The sequence below is a fragment of the Atractosteus spatula genome, chromosome 15 (assembly GCF_055471065.1).
Source record: "Atractosteus spatula isolate fAtrSpa1 chromosome 15, fAtrSpa1.hap1, whole genome shotgun sequence".
NCBI classification, from domain to species: domain Eukaryota; kingdom Metazoa; phylum Chordata; class Actinopteri; order Semionotiformes; family Lepisosteidae; genus Atractosteus; species Atractosteus spatula.
In genome coordinates this window covers 20988776-21005984 of record NC_142720.1, presented here as the reverse complement: position 1 = coordinate 21005984, position 17209 = coordinate 20988776, and the positions used below count along the sequence as shown (strand labels likewise).

The window sequence follows — 17209 nt, the reverse complement described above, 5'->3', positions numbered from 1 at the left end:
TTTTCAGTAAAGACTTTTTATTTAACTTAAAAAATACATTCATTTTTAATATATACTTGGTTATTCAATAAAATGGTAGACATTTATAAAGCACAAACTTTTAGCCATCTTTTTTTTTCTCTCAAAGAGAAAGGTTAAAAACACCATTTAAATAGTCAATACAAGTACAACAGTATTACTCAGGAGAGATGGTGACTTCATACCTCCTTAGAACACAGCACATTTAAGAATCTGAGCAGATGAATAGGATTTAAATTCTGATTCCGATCGTGCCAAGCAGGAAAAATCTTCATGTTACCAGAGGCCCAGCCATTTTCAGATTTGTCCCAGTCTGACCAGGTTACTTTACATTTCTCCAAGATTAGCGGTGAAGAAAACGGCTGTCTACACATTTCTGTCACTGCATTGTGGCAGCAAAATGGTCTTTTTCTACCATATTAAGAATCGTTCTTACCTGTAGAGGAGTATGCGCCTGCAGGTGTCCCAGGGGCTTCACGCAGATTTATAAACCCACGCTTTCACAAGGAGAGACGAGAGGCAGCTTTCTCCACAGTGCAGTCTCTGTGTTTCCTTTATGGGAGCAACATCCCAGCATCCACCCCATTTCCAACTATTCTGTCACCAGTCCTTCTGACACAGGCGTTAGACCAACTACACGTCAACTACACGGTCAAGTTCGGGACGAGAGCTGAGAAACAATTTTAATGAGAACCTGAGGATGGTTACACGCAGGAGGAGGCCTTGTGGCCCATCTGGCTCCATTAGTGACTAATGGATGCAAAGAGCTCATCCAGCTGTTTTTTTAAAGGAAGCCAAAGTCTCAGCTTCAACCACATGGCTGGGTAGCTTGTTCCACACTCCCACAACCTTTAGGGTAAAGAAGGTCCTCGTGTTCTTGGTTTTAAGTTTTCATTGTATACACACAGTATATTTAGTAAAGACAATAGTATTATCACACGAACAATTTAACGAAAATACTTTAACATTTGAACACTTACCATAAGGCCTCCAAGCCATTTTCTTTGAATAATACACCACTGTGCCAGCATCTAGCCCGATCCCTGTCAGATCTCAGAAGCTATGAAAGGATGTACCTGGTCAGGTATTCCTTCGTATCCCACAGCCGGCAGAGGAATCCTACTCCATTGGGCCCCTGAGCAAGGCCCTTAACCCCAGCTGCTCCAGGGGCGCCGTATAAATGGCTGACCCTGCGCTCTGACCCAAAGCTTCTCTCTCCCTGTCTGTGTGTCTCATGGAGAGGAAGCTGAGGTATGCGAAAAAGACAAATTCCTAATACAAGAAATTGTATATGGCCAATAAAGTGATCTTATCTGAATATGATGACCAGGGACACTGTGTTGCTGGATGTGTCAGTCCTACAAGTAAGATGTCATATCGACTACTTTGTCATTAAAGATCCCAGGGCACTGTTTGAAAAAGGACGTCCTGTTCACATTCCATTGAGGTTAATGCTCTCTGGCTTGCAAATCGTGGCTGAAAAGCACATGAAACATGTTAGAAAATACATGGCATGTTACATTTGTATTTCATATATTAATAAGAAACTATTTTCAAAGGATTTCAGCACTCTTAGTTATTGTTCAGTAGCAAAAGACTGGAGGAAGTAAAGAGCTACAGAAAATGTAAGCATCGATGCCTCTGCTAAATGCAAATGTTCGAGCTGAGCAGCATGTCAATCAACATTCCAACAGGCAAGAAGGACAAAATCTGAAATGTAAATGTTTCAAATCAGACCTGTAGTGCGACAACAGAAAAGAACTACCTATAGAATTTGAATCAGAATTTCCTGCAATGTCCTCAAGGTGCGCGGAGTTTGGTTTCAGTGTTCAGTAATTCAAATACGGCACACAGGAATCACGCAAACGTTTATCACAGGTACGCTGACAAAAGATCGTCACGGCTCCAATGCAAGGTTGACGACTCACTGAAACTCCCTCCAGATCTTTATTTTACAACAGGGCATCAACCATTTTGATGAGACCTGCCGAGTTCTGCCATCAATATTTTTGTTCTAAAGCAGGACTAAAAAGCTAAAGGAGATTTAACTTTACAATCATCTCCAAGATTATAGTTTGAATTTCTGCCTTTCTGTGTAATTACGTTTCAGCACCTTAAAATAAAAACAAACAGGGAGACCTCTTCCTGAATTAAGAATTCAAATTTAACTGTCCATATCGATACTTTCATACATTGAGCATGATCTGTAAACATCAAACCCTCCTGCAGCACCTTGATCTCCCTCTCATGTCCCCCAGTAAAAGGACCAAGACTCAGTTTAAGAAGCATGGTATACAAACATTCTGAGGCAAATGTTCCCTCCTTGCATGGCTTGGCATGTATTATAATAAAAAAGTGAAAAGTATTTCAACTCAATAATAAAAAAAAATTTAAGCTATTGTTTTGAATGTTGTATGTATAAAAGCAATGCGAACTGTTCTGATACCACTCTGAAATTGTTCATGATTGAATTTTTAATTGTTTAATGAACAGAGACCAAGTACTTTTTAGGCTTCAACAGTTTAAAAGTTTCACTTATCGAAACTATACAGTTCAAGAAAAAGATCTTTTCCTTATACAAATATACTAAAACCATTAAACTAGATCTTTCATTTAAAGTTCTGTCAGAGGACATATTTCTGCATAGAGATCCGTTAAGCTTTTATCCTTAAACTCACAATCTTCCCAACAGTACCCCTCCCAACCACCAGGTGAACAAGCACCTAAGAAAGACAACACAAGAACTTACAATGCAGTGCATAAGGTTTATTTTCACATGATTTCCAAGACAAAAAATACACGTAGGCCAAATGTCTTCATAAAATCCAAGTAACAGTTTTACATAAGAAATTAAAATTGGCAAATTCGGATCATTCTGCAACAGCAGAAACGGTTCAGAAACAAATATAAAAGAAAAATAAAATATTTCAGTATCCCATAGGCTCTTCAGTTTCTTCCACCTCTTCACTCCTGTTCATTATTTGCTGTAACAGACAGCAAGACACTTGGTACCAGCAGCTGGAAACGTGTGCACGTGAAACATCTGTGAAATCCCTTTGGTCCCTAGGACAGTCCTCTGTCTTACCAATGCTGTCTTCTAGTTCTATCCAAGACGATTTTTCTTTTTCGCTTCTTACCAAGCGTTGGGAGTTCCTGTTTTGATGCGCCAATCATAAAAAAATAAACAAAAAGCTTAATAGTCTTACTTAACAGCAAAGGGTAGATCATGAAAATAAGCCAACAATGTTTGTACATTACCTTTTCAGGCAGTTAAAGGGGAAGGGGAGTTGCTGCAAATGAAAGACATTAGCAAAAGATCTGTTTCATGTTCATGTCTGCTTCCTCTACGCAGTAAGCGCATCTGAAAAGGACTTGTTTTCTTTAGTTGAGCTTGTTATTTTTGAATTGTCTAACGTAAAGAAATGTGTCGAATTACGGAATCCCACAGACTCAAAGTACAATCTTTAGTAGATTAGATACGCTTAAGTTTAATTACTGGCAACCGCTATGCTCGTCATCTCTGGGCAGATGTGACTCAAGTACAGCGTGCGGCTTAAATTCGATTGGACGTTTCCCTTCAGATTCCAGGGATTCAGGAGCAGTGGAGTCTGCTATTTTAGGTGGCTCGGCTGCCTGGGAGGATGTTATTGCTGAGGTGTCCGTTTCCGCAGCAATCGAGTCGGCCGCCTCATCAATATCATCCAAAATAAGACCACTAGAAATACCGTGCATTTCGTTTTTTATGTCCCTCTGGCTCACTGAATCCAAAATATTTAACTCCACTTGCCGGGAGGAAGGACGTAGATCTCCTTCTGAACTGCCAATCCCTAAACCTGCAGTTCCCGCATTCTGTAGCTCTGACGTTGCTACGTCTGTCTCAGGCTCAGGGACACTTAGATCTGCAGTTTCGAAACCCAACTCATACGATTCAAGATTTAAGACAGACGCTTCCAAGCTTAAAGCCGGATTTTCATAAATTCCCAAATCCACGGGCACATCACATGCCCCTTCTCCTAGTTTCAGGGACCCCGGCTCATCTGTAGGATCACTTAGCTCAAGAGGGTCATGAAGGTCTGAAGCCTCGAGAAAAGCCTGCTCTTGATTTTTGAAGTTGTCCTCCTCACAGGTGTCATTAATGCTGAACAGGGAAGCATCAGAGGACATCCAATTGCTGGTTTCGAGGGGATCTACACCTTCCTGCCTGCGGAGCGTGTCTAGTTCGATTTCAGGGGTCAGCGAGACTGTGGGTGTGGCAGGGCTGTCGGTTTCCACGGAAACAGCGCCGGGGGCGTGCACTTCATGCTCCTGACCAACTGAGCAAGGCCGCTCTTTACCTGATATTTTACACCCGTTATTCATAGAACTCGTCTCGATACCTTTATCTACACGTTCAAAATTAGAGTTAACCGCACCGTCCTTCGCTTCTGAAGTACCTATGCCACTAACGACTTGCCTAGAAGCCTCTTTCAGACTTCGAATTCCAATATCTTGGTTTTTGTCACGCGAGATACTCTGGGAGTTGTCACTGGTGGGTTCCTTAGTATTCTGGGTACCAGGCTCCTCTCCATTGTTTACTCCTATGACTGCTTCGGTATTCTTGGAACCTGTTATATCCCTAGTGTCTGAGCTACTGTTTTTAGATAGCTGCCCTTTCGTTATATTAGGACACTTGGTCGTTTCTGCTCCTTCATTTTGGGCCTCTAGCTTCCCCGTGCTCGTTTCATTTTTGCTCTCTTTAGCTCCGACACCTTCCGTGCTGCCAAATTTGAGATCCGAGGGGCCCCTAGTGCTGCTGTAAAAGATGTCGTATAAATCCTGCGCTTTCGCTGCAGCCAGACTTGATCTGGGTTTGTCACTCTTCTTCACCGACTCTTTCAAACACTTATGAAGAGGAGGAGGGCGGACAAGCACAGTGAGGGTCTGTTCACTTTCAGGCACCCCGGGGGCAGCCACGTCAGACTCGAAGCTCATTACACGCATGGCTGGAGGAGATGGGGCTGCAACAGAAGTAACGTTTATCTTGGCCACGGAGGGCGTTTTCGTCTCTGCTGCGGCGGGGGATTTTTTTTCGGCTGTCGTGGGCGCCTTTGCATCGGCGACGACAGGAGAGCTCTTGTCTGCCAGGGCGGGGGATTTGAGAACCACCTCCTCGCCACCGAAGGCCTTGGAAATAAGGTCAGGTGTGAGCACTACATCCTTTTTGGGCTCGGCCTTCACTACCGGCAACGGCTTGTTGGTGCTGCTGCCAGAGGGCCTGATCGACAGAAACGTGTTCAGGGGGGCGGGTTTATTCACGGCAGCCGGGCTGGTCTTTCTCAGGAGCATGGCCGGCGCAGGCAGGTTGGGTCGGATTTTTGCTGTTGAGGTCACCGGTGGAGAAGAAGCCAGTGGCACCCACGAGCTGGAGGGCGGGATCACCGTCTTCCCAGACAGCTTAATCTCAATGGTCTTGGACTTCCCAAGAGGAGACTTCCCATCGTCCTTCTCTTTGCCGTGATCGCCGCTGTCCTCCGCTTCCGCGGGAGCTTCGGCAGCGCTTTCCTCGTCCTTGTCGCTCTTCTTCCAGCTGAACTTCCCGAAAGCGGGAGCAGCAATGTTCCTGGACGGCTCCTCGCTCTTCTTTTTAGCCTTGGGCTGCAGCGGCACCTTGGGAGAGCCTGGCACCTTCTGGAGTGCGGGCGTCTTTTCCCCCAAGCCCGCGCGGCCCCTCGGCTCCTCGGCCTCTTCTTTCACCACGCCCTTCTCTTTCTTCTCTTCCTCCACCTGACCCTGGGGATCTTCCTCCATTTTCCGTTTCAGCTCCGTCTGCCTCCGCTCTTTGTTGTCCATGACCACAGCCAGCCCTGCTTGCCGGTCCAGGTTTCTCCGTTGCTCATACAGCGGATTTTCATCAACGTATTGCTGCCGAGGATGAAAAAGACACAGTTATCACTGGGCGCCAACAGAACCGATCAATACTTTACCACCTACTGTGCGTGCAGTCTTCTTACAAATAAATACAAGTTGCATGTCTAAAACAGCAAAAGGTCTAATTCTAGGCTTTGAATCAGCTATTCAATGGGGCCATGATTACCCAGCCCATTCTAACATTTTGACTACAGTCAACCACTTGGGATTGAGGAACACTGGCAAAAAAGATACTTCAATTATATGTGGTTTAGCCCTTGCTCTGTTTACATCATAATATTACCCTATCACTCAAATGGAGATGGAAATCTTAAATGAGAAACAAATGTTTGCAAGACGTTGATTTCACAGAATGTGCTTCTGCTTTACAGGATGAGCAATTTCAATGAGTTATCAGTTTAAGCTGCTACCTTACAATTCAACTAAATGCACAACATTCACATGCTTGTGTACTCAAAGTCACAAGTGAGCCATCCTTTTCCAGGGATTACCTTGTACTTTTCATTGTGACTATGACATGTAACATGATCTTCAGCACATAACTGATCTCCAAAAAAGTCTTCACACAGCTGGCAGTAAAATCCTATCACAGGGATCAAAAACTCGGAACCTGAAACAGCAGCAACAGGGTGAGGTGTTAAACATTACTAAACACATAACCAATAAATAAAGAATACAACAAAGATAATATCTTAAGTGTTATAACATGCATGTTTTTATAGTAAGGCACCAGACACCCTTCATAGATTTCTAAAGAAAGGTATGTTACATTTTTTCCATCTCCTAATCCTTAATAAAAACCACAGTGAAACACATTTCACTGACACTTGAATTCAGTGACACTTTTATGAAAGAAGGAAGACTTTACAAAATCAAGTTTTAGAATGACATTACAGAAAGTAGGTCTTTGCTCATCACACGTCTGCAGACTAGAGGTGGGGTACTATATTCTAAATCTGTTCACCATCAGTTTACTACAAATGGCATTTCAGAAGGCAGCAGTACCTTTGGCAGGAACAATAATCTTCTCCCCTGTCAGTCGTTTGTTGTCGTTAGAGGACGTTTTTGGAGCCCAGGGTCTATCATACGGATCCTGTGTCTACGTGTACAGTGACAAGAGTACATGTGCCAGTATTACAACAGAGAAAGCACAAAGTGTAACACCACCTGCATTTACAAAAAATAACTTTATACACTTTTCCTTTATCTTGGCACCTGTGAAAGAGGCAAAATAAAGTGTTAAGCACATTCTTTAGAGACAGAAAAGGCAAAGATGAGAGCCAGAATATTTGGAAAACTGAGGTCTGCCCTTTCCTGCTGTTTACTCTGGCACTGTCAGAAGGGAGTCACACATGTGACTAACTGAAGGGCGAACCCTACCTTTCTGTGCGTCTTGCTGTGCATGTGTGTGAAAAAATCAAACATGGATCCACAGATGGTGTTGCAGTTTTTGCACCAGTGGTTACCAGCATCATAATATTCATACTGATGTGCAGGTATCTCTGACGACTGAGAACGAGTAGGACTTTTAGCCTTCTGCTTTTCGGGGTCAGGCTTCGAGCTAGATGGTTCCTAAATTAAAAATGGGAAAGCAAAAAGTTACTTTTACACATTAATCCATTATGAACATAGAAATTAAATGAAAAATGAAAGTCACTAGTGACACTCATGTATTTTGCAGAAGATACGATCCTATTTATTAACATTAAGTTTTCAAAATGGCTTTACCTTTGCATCTTAGCAGGCGTTCCGACTGAAGATCTTACTCATACCGTAAATTATCTGCTTTTGAACTTTCCGATTCTTCGGGAAGAAAATCATCCCTACAGTCACCACGAAAATGCAAGTCTACATTGGTTACAGTGAAGACTGTCAGTATCAAGCCATGGGTCAGACTACCACCGCAAACGAACAGGGAATGAAGAGGCACATCAGAGAAACATTTTTAAAATGACAGACGAATCCAGAAATCAAATTAAAAGGCTTTTTAGTTTCAGACTACACCTGACTGGAATTCAATGTTAGTCTGACTGTCATTTGCGAAGATTTCCTGATTTAGTTTGAATCCTCCCACCTTTTTATTTTTTTACTACATTATCTCTTCCCCCATATTAAAAAAGCTGACAAATTTTAAAATGTAAAAACCAAAATGCGGTGCCTTGCCGAAATCCCGAAGAAACTCTATGTGCCAATTAGCTTGACGCGGAAACCAAGACATATTTTGAGGTGCACAGACAGTACTGCTACGATGCTCCATTATCATTTTCCTATTGAACATTGGCTTATAATAAAAAATAAAACTCAAAACTTCATACACCATGGAAAGAGCAAAAGAGCATTTTTTTTAGAAATCAGAGAATGTTCTAAGTGTACAACCATTGTATTTTGCTTGCTCCCCAAAGACCCTATGTCAGTGAAACACCGAGGAAAACACAAAGTCAAGAAACACGTTGCAAGGCAGGAACATCTGGACAATGTGTGACTGGCAATGAGGAATACAAGCACATTTAAATACACGAAGGTAACAAAGCATTCTTTCAGTGGGAAACTCATTTAAAATAGAGGTGTTGTTTGTCCAGTTTACTGCCGAACATATTTGGATTCAATATTGGGGATCACATCACATCACAAGTATACTTTCACACGCAAGTCAAGGATTCAGATGTACAGATTCATAAAGAATGCAAAACATCAATTTCATTAACGTGACATGAAACATTATGAGATGAAACCATATTACTTGCTGTGGCGTACGAATACAAGTGGAGTTTCAAAATGTTGTATTTGACTGTTTTACATATAAGTGACGGTGTGATCCATAATGCCAAGGATTATACAGGTATGCTGTTTTTGCCATAATTTATATAAAGTATGCTAAATTATCTCCCTCTTTTCTGGTACATGTAGACTGATGACATCTGACCATTTCATTATGCTTCAACTTGAAGCCTCTGCATTTGACACTTATGAGAACAAAATGCTTAGCCTGTAGAGGTTATTTTTTATCTGTTTAGCTGTATTCCACCTACATAGCTCTCTCTCCTTTGATGAAACACCAAAAAATTAAAACCGCAAAACAGGGTCATCACAGAGTCCCAAAAAAGACATTTGCTGAGTGGAGTTACCACCTCTAAATACAAACATTCATTTGATTATTATATTCTAATTGGATTATTTCTGAAGGATTAAAATAAAGATTCAAATATTTTGATAAATGTATTTTTATCCTACTTAACAATGACCTTTTCTGTGTAAATATTAACACTTATTCAATTTTTTCCCAGCACTGAATCAGGAAGCATGTACACTACCCAACTCCATCTGGAAGCTCAAAAATATTAAGAGGGCAATAATACGGTAGTTTATTTTGGCATCGTAATAAGTATGACAATGGGCAACTGCGGGGTGCTGGGAGAAACACAATTTTGCGTACTATAGTGGACAGCAGCTCTCCCTGCCCCTGCTGGGATTCGATCCCGGTCACTCGTGGGCTACAGCGCCTCGCCCTAGGCAGAGGAGAACTCCACCGCGCACATAAACCAAGTACTCTGCAGGCAGAGACTTACACCGTGTAGATTTCACACGAGGGTAACATCACATCTGTACCTGGCTCAAAGCATGAGCCCTTGCTACTTTACAATGCAAAAATGACAACAATAAAATAAAAGTTATAAAAATGAGCAGCTTTTTGTTGCACATTCAACGGCATGTGCTAATCTGTTTGCCAACTGTATAAATGAGGGTTCTGGGGAGGGGAAGTTCTCTTTTTAGCCTTCCGCTCTGCACAGATTTGCATGGTCGCTCTCACACCTGCAAGGCCCTGCATTTCACCCCACCCTTCGCTGGAGCACGTTTTTAAGTTTCTCTCCAACATAATGAATTTCTTTTGACGTTTCCATTCTGCCTGCAGCAGGCGGTCAGCCAGCCAGCATACGTCAACTTCCGAATGTGGTGCAGAACGTCCTGAACGTGACTGTGACTGTGACACACACAAAACCCCCTCCACGACCGCAGAAAGCCACATGGCCGGTGGGCACCATACGGGTCCTCCTTTGGACAGCTGGAGTCTGAATCCCAACCCCTGTGATGACCACTCAGCGCCTCACAAGCAGCAGAACCAATCACCAGGGAGAACGTCCCCCCACCCACCGGCTGAGCTCTCCCATAGGAGACCCAGCCATTAACTGACCAAACAGCCTGCTTCATTCTGAAGTGGTCCTCATTCTGATATGCTAAAGGAGTTGCAGGACTGAAGTGAAGGAATTTAAATTTAAACATAAGGTTTAAATTTTGTAACAGCTTCTAGGCTGGAAATAAATAAATAAGTACAATAAGGGGTTCAATGAAAAAGCCTGAGTGCGCAGCTGCAGCAGAAAGCATCAGACAGTGGGAGCGCCAGGATACAGGGAAGGCCAAGGGGAGCAGGCAGGTCCCAGTCCTTCCTGCCACTGAAACCTCTGTCCCATTAGCCCTACATGGACCTGCGCTCGGACACAACCACCCGACAGGCCCCTCTGCTTTCGGAAAGGAACAAATACAGTAAAAGCAGACAAAAGAAGAAGAAGAAGAAGAAGACCATGCCATCAGTCCCTTACATCAAATCAGAAACAAGATAACAATGGAATTCAAGCCGAAAACAATGTCAAATATTCAAGCGAAGGCTAGGATCAACTGAAATCTTGCACAGGTTGAAAAACATGACAGTGCTGGTCTAAAATAACGTAGCACAGAGCCACTCTAAACCAAGACTAATGAAGATGACATGAAACTGGGCTTTTACCAGAACCCAGGTCTTGGGCGGGAGCCACGTCATGAATTCTACCTTGAGGGACGTGCCGGAGGAGGAGGAAACGGAAGGTTTCTCGGGGCTCTTGGGCTTCTCTTTCCTCTTCTCCGGCGGCAGCTCCCTGCCGTCCCTGGGCTCCTTCCGGTGCTTGTCGGAAACGTGCAGCCCCAGGATCAGAGCCACCTTGTCCAGCTCGGCCCGCTTCTTCTCCGCGGATTCCTGCTCCTTGCGGATGGCGGAGATCTGCGCCATGACCTCCTCCTGCAGCCGGCCCACCTCCGCCAGGAGGGGGTCCTTGTGGCCGTCCTTCTCCCTGCGCTTCTTCCGCAGCAGCTCCCCTTAAAGGCACCAGGGCCACACAAGACAGGGGTGAGCGGGACCCCGCGCCGAGGGCCTCCTGCCAGGCCAAACTTACCCGCCGACAGGGGGAGCGCCAGACAAACACGCTCACAGAAGACCAAGCGAACAGCGAGGACTCGGCGCTGTGAAGGCGGGACAGAAAGGGCAGGTACCTTGCTGCTTCCGCAGTCTCTCCAGCTCCTTCATGAGATACTCCTTCCTCTTCACGCGAGCCTCTCTGTCCTTCCTCAGCTTCTCCCTTTCTTCTAGAACCTGGATGTGCCAGACGGCGGTTTGGAGACGTGAGTGGGGCGACACTCCCCCCCGACGAGCAAGACGTCGGCCAGCTGTGAGGAACTCGCAGCCACGCCAAGGGAGCATCGTAACAAACAAGAGTGTACCGAACAGGTGGAAATAACACAAAATGCTCATCTGTCAGCAAATTGGTAAACTGACAGAAGTTGTGATGAATAAAACCAAGTGGTAAATTAAATTTAGGGTTTAAGGAAGAGAGTGTGTTAGGCAACCACCTACAAAAACTTTTTACATCTCTAAAATGATATTAATATTAATTTCATGACACTATAAATATTTTTACCAAAAAAAATGTATTACATTTACCCCGCTGATCAACCAAGCCTGCACGTGAAGAAATACCTTTTGTTTTTGCTTGGCGTTATTTTTCTCCTCTGCTGCCCTGTGCTGATGGTTATTCCCTACTGCCACGTCAGGGGATTTCTTGTCTAGGTTTTCCATCACCGGCACCTGTACCAGAGCAGACTCCTCCTTTGAGGAACACGCTGGCTTTTTTTCCATGGGCACCGTTTCGATGACCCGCAGGTAAGGGTGGCTGGATTTCAGGGGGCGATCTTCCACTGGGGGAATAACGGGTATTGGCGCCTGGTGGGTACCAACCGGCTGCCCCTGTGAGGGAGGTGGGTACATTGGCCATCTGGGAGGCATGTAAGGGATGTAGTTCCCATACTGGTCATAGCCTGGCAGTGGGTAGTTTGGCATGGCTTGCTGATGCTGGTACTGAGAGTATAGAGGTGCAGAGTGGGCAGGACTGGGGCCTACAGGTGCAACAGGCTGAGACGCTGTAGGGCTAGTGGTAGCAGCTGAGACCGACACAGAGGGCTGCTTGGCACTTTCCCCCAGGACAGGGATTCCCCAGCTCGTCTTCTCCCCGGCCTTGATTCCAAACTCCGACCCGTACGCGGACGCAGGGTCTGTGAGCGAGGCCCGCTTCGCCGGCGGAGGCGAGGCCACGCGGCCGTACTCCGAGTCCGGGGACCTGGTGTGGCTCTGGCTGCTGCTGCTGCTGCGGCTCCGCGGCTTGTCCCAGCTCCGGTCCTGCCTCCGCTCGGCGTACTGCGAGCTCCCCGCCGGCGGCTTCTTCCCGTGCAGGCGCTCGTGCGTGCGGGCTGCGAGCTTGCCGATTTCAGCCATGCCGATGTCGAGCCCAATCGTTTTTAGCAAGTTCTGAATCTTCTCGTATTCCTGGGGATCCGGAGTTTCCGCGTCGCCCTCTTTGGCGTCCTTGTGAGACGCGCCCGGTGGGTAGCCTCCTGCTTGGCCCTGCTGACTGCAAGCTTTGTCCGGGCGCTTCAGTGCGTGGGCAATCCCTGCCTTGTTGTCCCCGCCAGACGTCAGGCCTGACAGGCTTTGCTGGCGATGCATTGTGCTGGACTGAGAGCCACCAGCCGTACGGTCCTCGGCGGTGCCCAGATGGTGATGAAATCCAAAGACATTCTTGCTTTGCCGCTGGTGGGTTCCTCCCAGCTGGCTCATCTGACACTCCCCTGCTCCAGGTTGGTTATCCCCATATTGTCCAGTTTCAGGTTGACTTTGTTGGCGGGCAATTCCCATCTGAGACAGAGACTGGATCTGGGCTGGCTCTCGGTCATCTTCTTCATCTCCATAAAGGAACTTCTCCTCATCCTCAATATCTGTGAAACCCTTCCTCTCCTCCTGTGGGATGGGGAATTCACCCATCATACCTAAAATTCTAGAAAACCCACTACCATCCTGGCTAACCCTCTCATGCGGAAGGAGAAATTCACTCGCGCTTTCCAATGGCTTTTCCTGATTAACCCTGAAGAACGATTCTTCAATTTGCTCTTTATAGGAACAGGACTCTTTTGAGATCTGCTTCTGCAACCTGTGGCCATGCACCTCCTCACTTGCTTTCTTCAGCGAACAAAAGATGCCGGACTCCATTCCTTTGCTCAGAGTGTTGAGGAAACGTTCAGTCTGTTTAGAAAGATTGCTGCTCGGCTGATCTAAAGAGGCTTCGCTTGACAGTTCACCACCCTGTGAAAGACAGTAACACCATAAGGAGAGAAACTGATAAAAGTTTCAAGGACGGAAGTTCATCTGCAGTTAGATGGCCAAAATTAGTGAACCGTTCAACCATTAAGTGATGCAAATTTAACAAGGCTGGCAAGAAGTCTAAGAATTTTTCTGTATCAAAACATACTGAACACTTTTTGAAACAACAGATCTAGATTTCAAAATAATTTTCTTTTTTCCTGCAATGGTCACACTGACTTCTCACTATAGTGGAGGTAAAAATAAAGCCAGAAAATATAGATTTAATAAAAATGTGGCACTGCAGATGAGTGCCATGCACAACAGCTGAAATGACAAAGGAGCAGTAAATCCCAGCTGAGAGCCACAGAACTCATCTCTAACCTGAATACTCAGAGAAGTATCCATGTCGGGATCAATCCGTTTTTTCAGAATGGATTTTTTAGGCATGGGGAGCCACTCCTCAGCCTGGTACTGTCCTGGGATGCTGGCGGCCATGACGTTAGGCGGACCGTGCTGAGAAGACTCGTCCTCCAGCCTCTCCAGCTCCTCCTTCTCCTTCCTCCTGCGGGCCAGCTCCAGCTCCCGGAAGCCCTCGCTCATCTTGTCTTTGAAAAGCGAGGCGGAAGGGCTTCCCCTGCTGCTGCTGCGACTCCGGCCGCGGCTCTTTACCGCGGTGTGGCCCCGGCTTCTAGCCCTGCTCTTGCTCCGGCTGCGGCCTCGGCTCCTCCCGCGGCTCTGACTCCGGCTCCGGCTCCGCCCACGGCTTTTCCCGCGGCTGCGGCTCCGGCTCCGCCCACGGCTCCTGTCGCAGCTGTGGCTCCGCCCGCGGCTCCGCCCCCTGCTGCGACTCCGCCCCTTGGTCTCCACAGTGCGCTCAGAGTAGCGGGACCTGTCTGTGCTGTAGCCCCTTTCGTCGGGTTCCAGCTCATAACTGGGCCTCTTCGCATCCTTGGGAAGGTAGGAGGGCTTTCTGTACCTGTCTCGTTCTTGGCTGCCTCCTCTTGAGCACTCCTCTGGCCTGGGAGGAAAAGGTGGGCTCTTGCCATGGAAATCAACGTCACACTCATGCACTGGGTATCTTCCTTGACCCACAGGGGCCCTGAGATAGTCTTCATCCACTTCCTCTCTGTAAGAAAAAGTTCTAAATGAGATGACAGATCCCTCTTTCTTTACGGTTCAGATGGACAAATCCACGAAACCCCAAATGAAACGTGAGCATAAGGCAAGGCTTGAGTTAGCCAGAAGGACAAGATGTATTGATTTTTTACACTTTTTCACATCCGAAACTTAAAAGAGCGCTCAGGACTGAAAGCTGTTGCATTGCTGCTTTTCACACATAAGTGAAAATCTGATATTGTCCTTTATGGCTGTGCTCTTTTCTGCACTAAACAGCACTGAACCATGAACAAAAGGCCCACAGTAGCTAGTTTCCATCTGTTAACCCAGGGCACCTGTTCAGCTGAGGAATACAGTAACATGGCAAAGATAAAGACTCCAAAAACTTGTATTCCCTTCATTATGAGACTCAGACAGCTCCAATATCCACGGGTTATCACATTCCAACATGGCAATATCATTAGATTCAGATAAATTCAACATGTTTACGGCTGCTTTCTTTGTCCAAGTTTACAGTTTAAGAATGCACGAGATACTCAAAAGACATCAAATATTTTTTCAGGATATCTCAAGCCTCAATTTTCAACTACAATAGGCTTTCATTTGCACACATACCTCTCGTAGAAGTGCTCAGGAGGCAGCGCTTTCCGGGGATCCACTCTCCTGTGATCAGAGGCTCCCCCGGGATCTCGGCCCGATGAACCGAAGGTCAGCTCGTTCCCCACTGTAATGACCAGGCTGTGATCTATTGGGATCCCACCAGGAGGGGGAGATGGCGTGAGCCTCTGTAGACGTAGAACAACGAGAGTTAACAGATTAGACTGGGGATTCCCTAAATCCATCCAGCCAACTCAATGGGAAAGCATGGTGCATTGATTCTATAAATTACTGGCACTGTGGTCTGTCCCACCAATGAATAGCGAATTTCACTGGCAATCTGAATATACAGGCCTCCCTTACGCTACTTCCTGTCAACAATTAGGGTCAGCAAATTGAGGAGGTAATTCCAGACGAGCGATGTAGCCCTGGATACAATCACCTAGTTTCTTTATCCAGTCCGGGGTCACGGGGAAGCCCCAGACTCTCCTGGCAAAGCAGCAGGTGCAAGACAGGACGCCAGATCACACACCGACACCAACACACTTACAGCAGGGCCAATTTTCCACAGACACCGATTAACCCACTTGTACGTCAAGGAACAAGTAACGGGTTTATTCCACGCTGAAATGAGAAGAAAGGAAACACAACGTTTCGGCTGTGGAGCCTTCTTTGGGTTCGTCACTTTCTTCTCTTTTCGGCATGAAATACACCCAGTACTTGTTCCTTTGCAGCCTGCTGACAAAGCTACCCACCTGAACTAGCTTGTATGTCTCTTGACTGCGGGAGGAAACCAGAGCAGCAGGAGGAAACCCAGGTGAACACAGGGGGAGCATACAGACTCCACACAGACGGCACTGCAACCGTACACAGGGCCCCAGTGCTGCGAGGCCGCACTGCTAACCACTGCTGTGCCTGCCTAATCCCATGTCTATCTGAGTTCATAACGTTTACAATCTCCCGGTTTTAAAATGTTCCTAAGTAATGCAACGCATATGCTAACACAGGAATTTAACAAAACAGACACAAAAGAAGCACATAGAGCATATAACGTGATAAACTTCCAAAGAGCATGACACCCCACTCCAGAGACCGCACGCTAAGGACCTCACCAGTAACCACTTCACTAAGTCAACTACGGGTCGGCTTGGAACATCACTAAACTAATTCTTCGTCCACTTTTGTCTCAGCCTGGCCAGCGCATTCAGTTTGGGTATTAACTGCGTCATATAGCGGGATTCGCAGCCCAGGCACACGCACGGTAACGTCCTCCCCCGCGTCGCAGCTCCGTGTTTTATGCCCACGGTGCACGCAGCTCCGCGTTCAATCACTCCACGCAAGATCGGCACAGACGCCCCGCGTCACCCGCCCGGTCGCCGGGGGGTCTCCGCCCGAGCTGGCTCACCCGCACGGGGGGGTGCTCTCTGGGCGACGGGCCCCCGCCCCGGAACTCGCTCATCGGTCCTCGGCTGCCTCCTCTGTCGGGGGAAGGGTAGCCCCTGGCCGGCGGGGAGCGCCGGTAGCCCCCGGCGTGGCCGTGAAACCCGGGGTGGAAAGGCTGGCGCTCCCGGTCCCTGTCGTCCCGGTAGGGCCCGGGCGGCCGGGAGCGCCGGGGAGGCGAGGCGACCGCCGGACCCCGGGGAGGGTAATTCCGGGGATAACCTCGGTGCGGCCGCCCACGAAACATCCTAGCCCCTTCAGAGCCGGCGAAATCCAGAAAGAGCTATTGCCGCGGTCTGAATGATGTCAGCGGGCGAGCGAGCTGTGCCGCAGTAACTGACAGGACTGTGTACAGCAAAACGGCATTTGTCTCGTTCAGCGCGGCTCGCTTCCTCTCTCCCACCAGCCGTGACGTCCCGACCCGCGGTGGCCTACCGGAACATACCGGAGTTACCAAACTTCAAGGACGACGTGTTCTTCGCAGCATCAGGTTTACAAAACGCAGCGAAAGAGATGGAACAGGACTTCTATCCAGTTCTGAAGGGTTAGGCATCAGCGCTGAAACCGCATTACGTGTATATTTTCTACGCCGTAAAAATGTAAAATGGAGGTGTGTGTGTGTGGGGGGGGATAAAAGATGTCATTAAAAAAAGTCCACTTCATTTTATTATTAAAGGGTTTAGAGTCTTTCGT

General features: G+C 46.9%; 1 protein-coding gene across 2 annotated transcripts; it reads right to left on the bottom strand.

Moving 5' to 3' along the window:
- Positions 1–17209, bottom strand: znf318 (zinc finger protein 318). Of its 2 annotated transcripts, XR_016094201.1 has the most exons (11): positions 16482–17209; positions 15095–15264; positions 13745–14489; positions 11708–13363; positions 11224–11323; positions 10748–11049; positions 7306–7497; positions 6931–7024; positions 6417–6535; positions 3277–5919; positions 1–3171 (listed from the first exon to the last, which is right to left on the bottom strand). XR_016094201.1 is itself a non-coding variant. In XM_088933798.1 (10 exons), the coding sequence occupies exons 1-10, from the start codon at positions 16761–16763 to the stop codon at positions 3511–3513; spliced, it is 6069 nt and encodes a 2022-aa protein (XP_088789924.1). In that variant the 5' UTR covers positions 16764–17209; the 3' UTR covers positions 1–3510. The 2 variants fall into 2 exon arrangements, 1 of the variants encoding a protein (XP_088789924.1); XM_088933798.1 differs by having other exon boundaries at positions 1–5919.

Excerpts from the sequence above, each read along its gene's own strand:
- znf318 (XM_088933798.1), bottom strand. The coding sequence starts at position 16,763 with ATGTTTCGTGGGCGGCCGCACCGAGGTTATCCCCGGAATTACCCTCCC. Across the intron at positions 14,490-15,094 it reads CCTGAGCACTTCTACGAGAG|AGAGGAAGTGGATGAAGACT; the intron begins GTATGTGTGCAA and ends TTTTTCTTACAG. Across the intron at positions 11,050-11,223 it reads GAGACTGCGGAAGCAGCAAG|GGGAGCTGCTGCGGAAGAAG; the intron begins GTACCTGCCCTT and ends GGTGCCTTTAAG.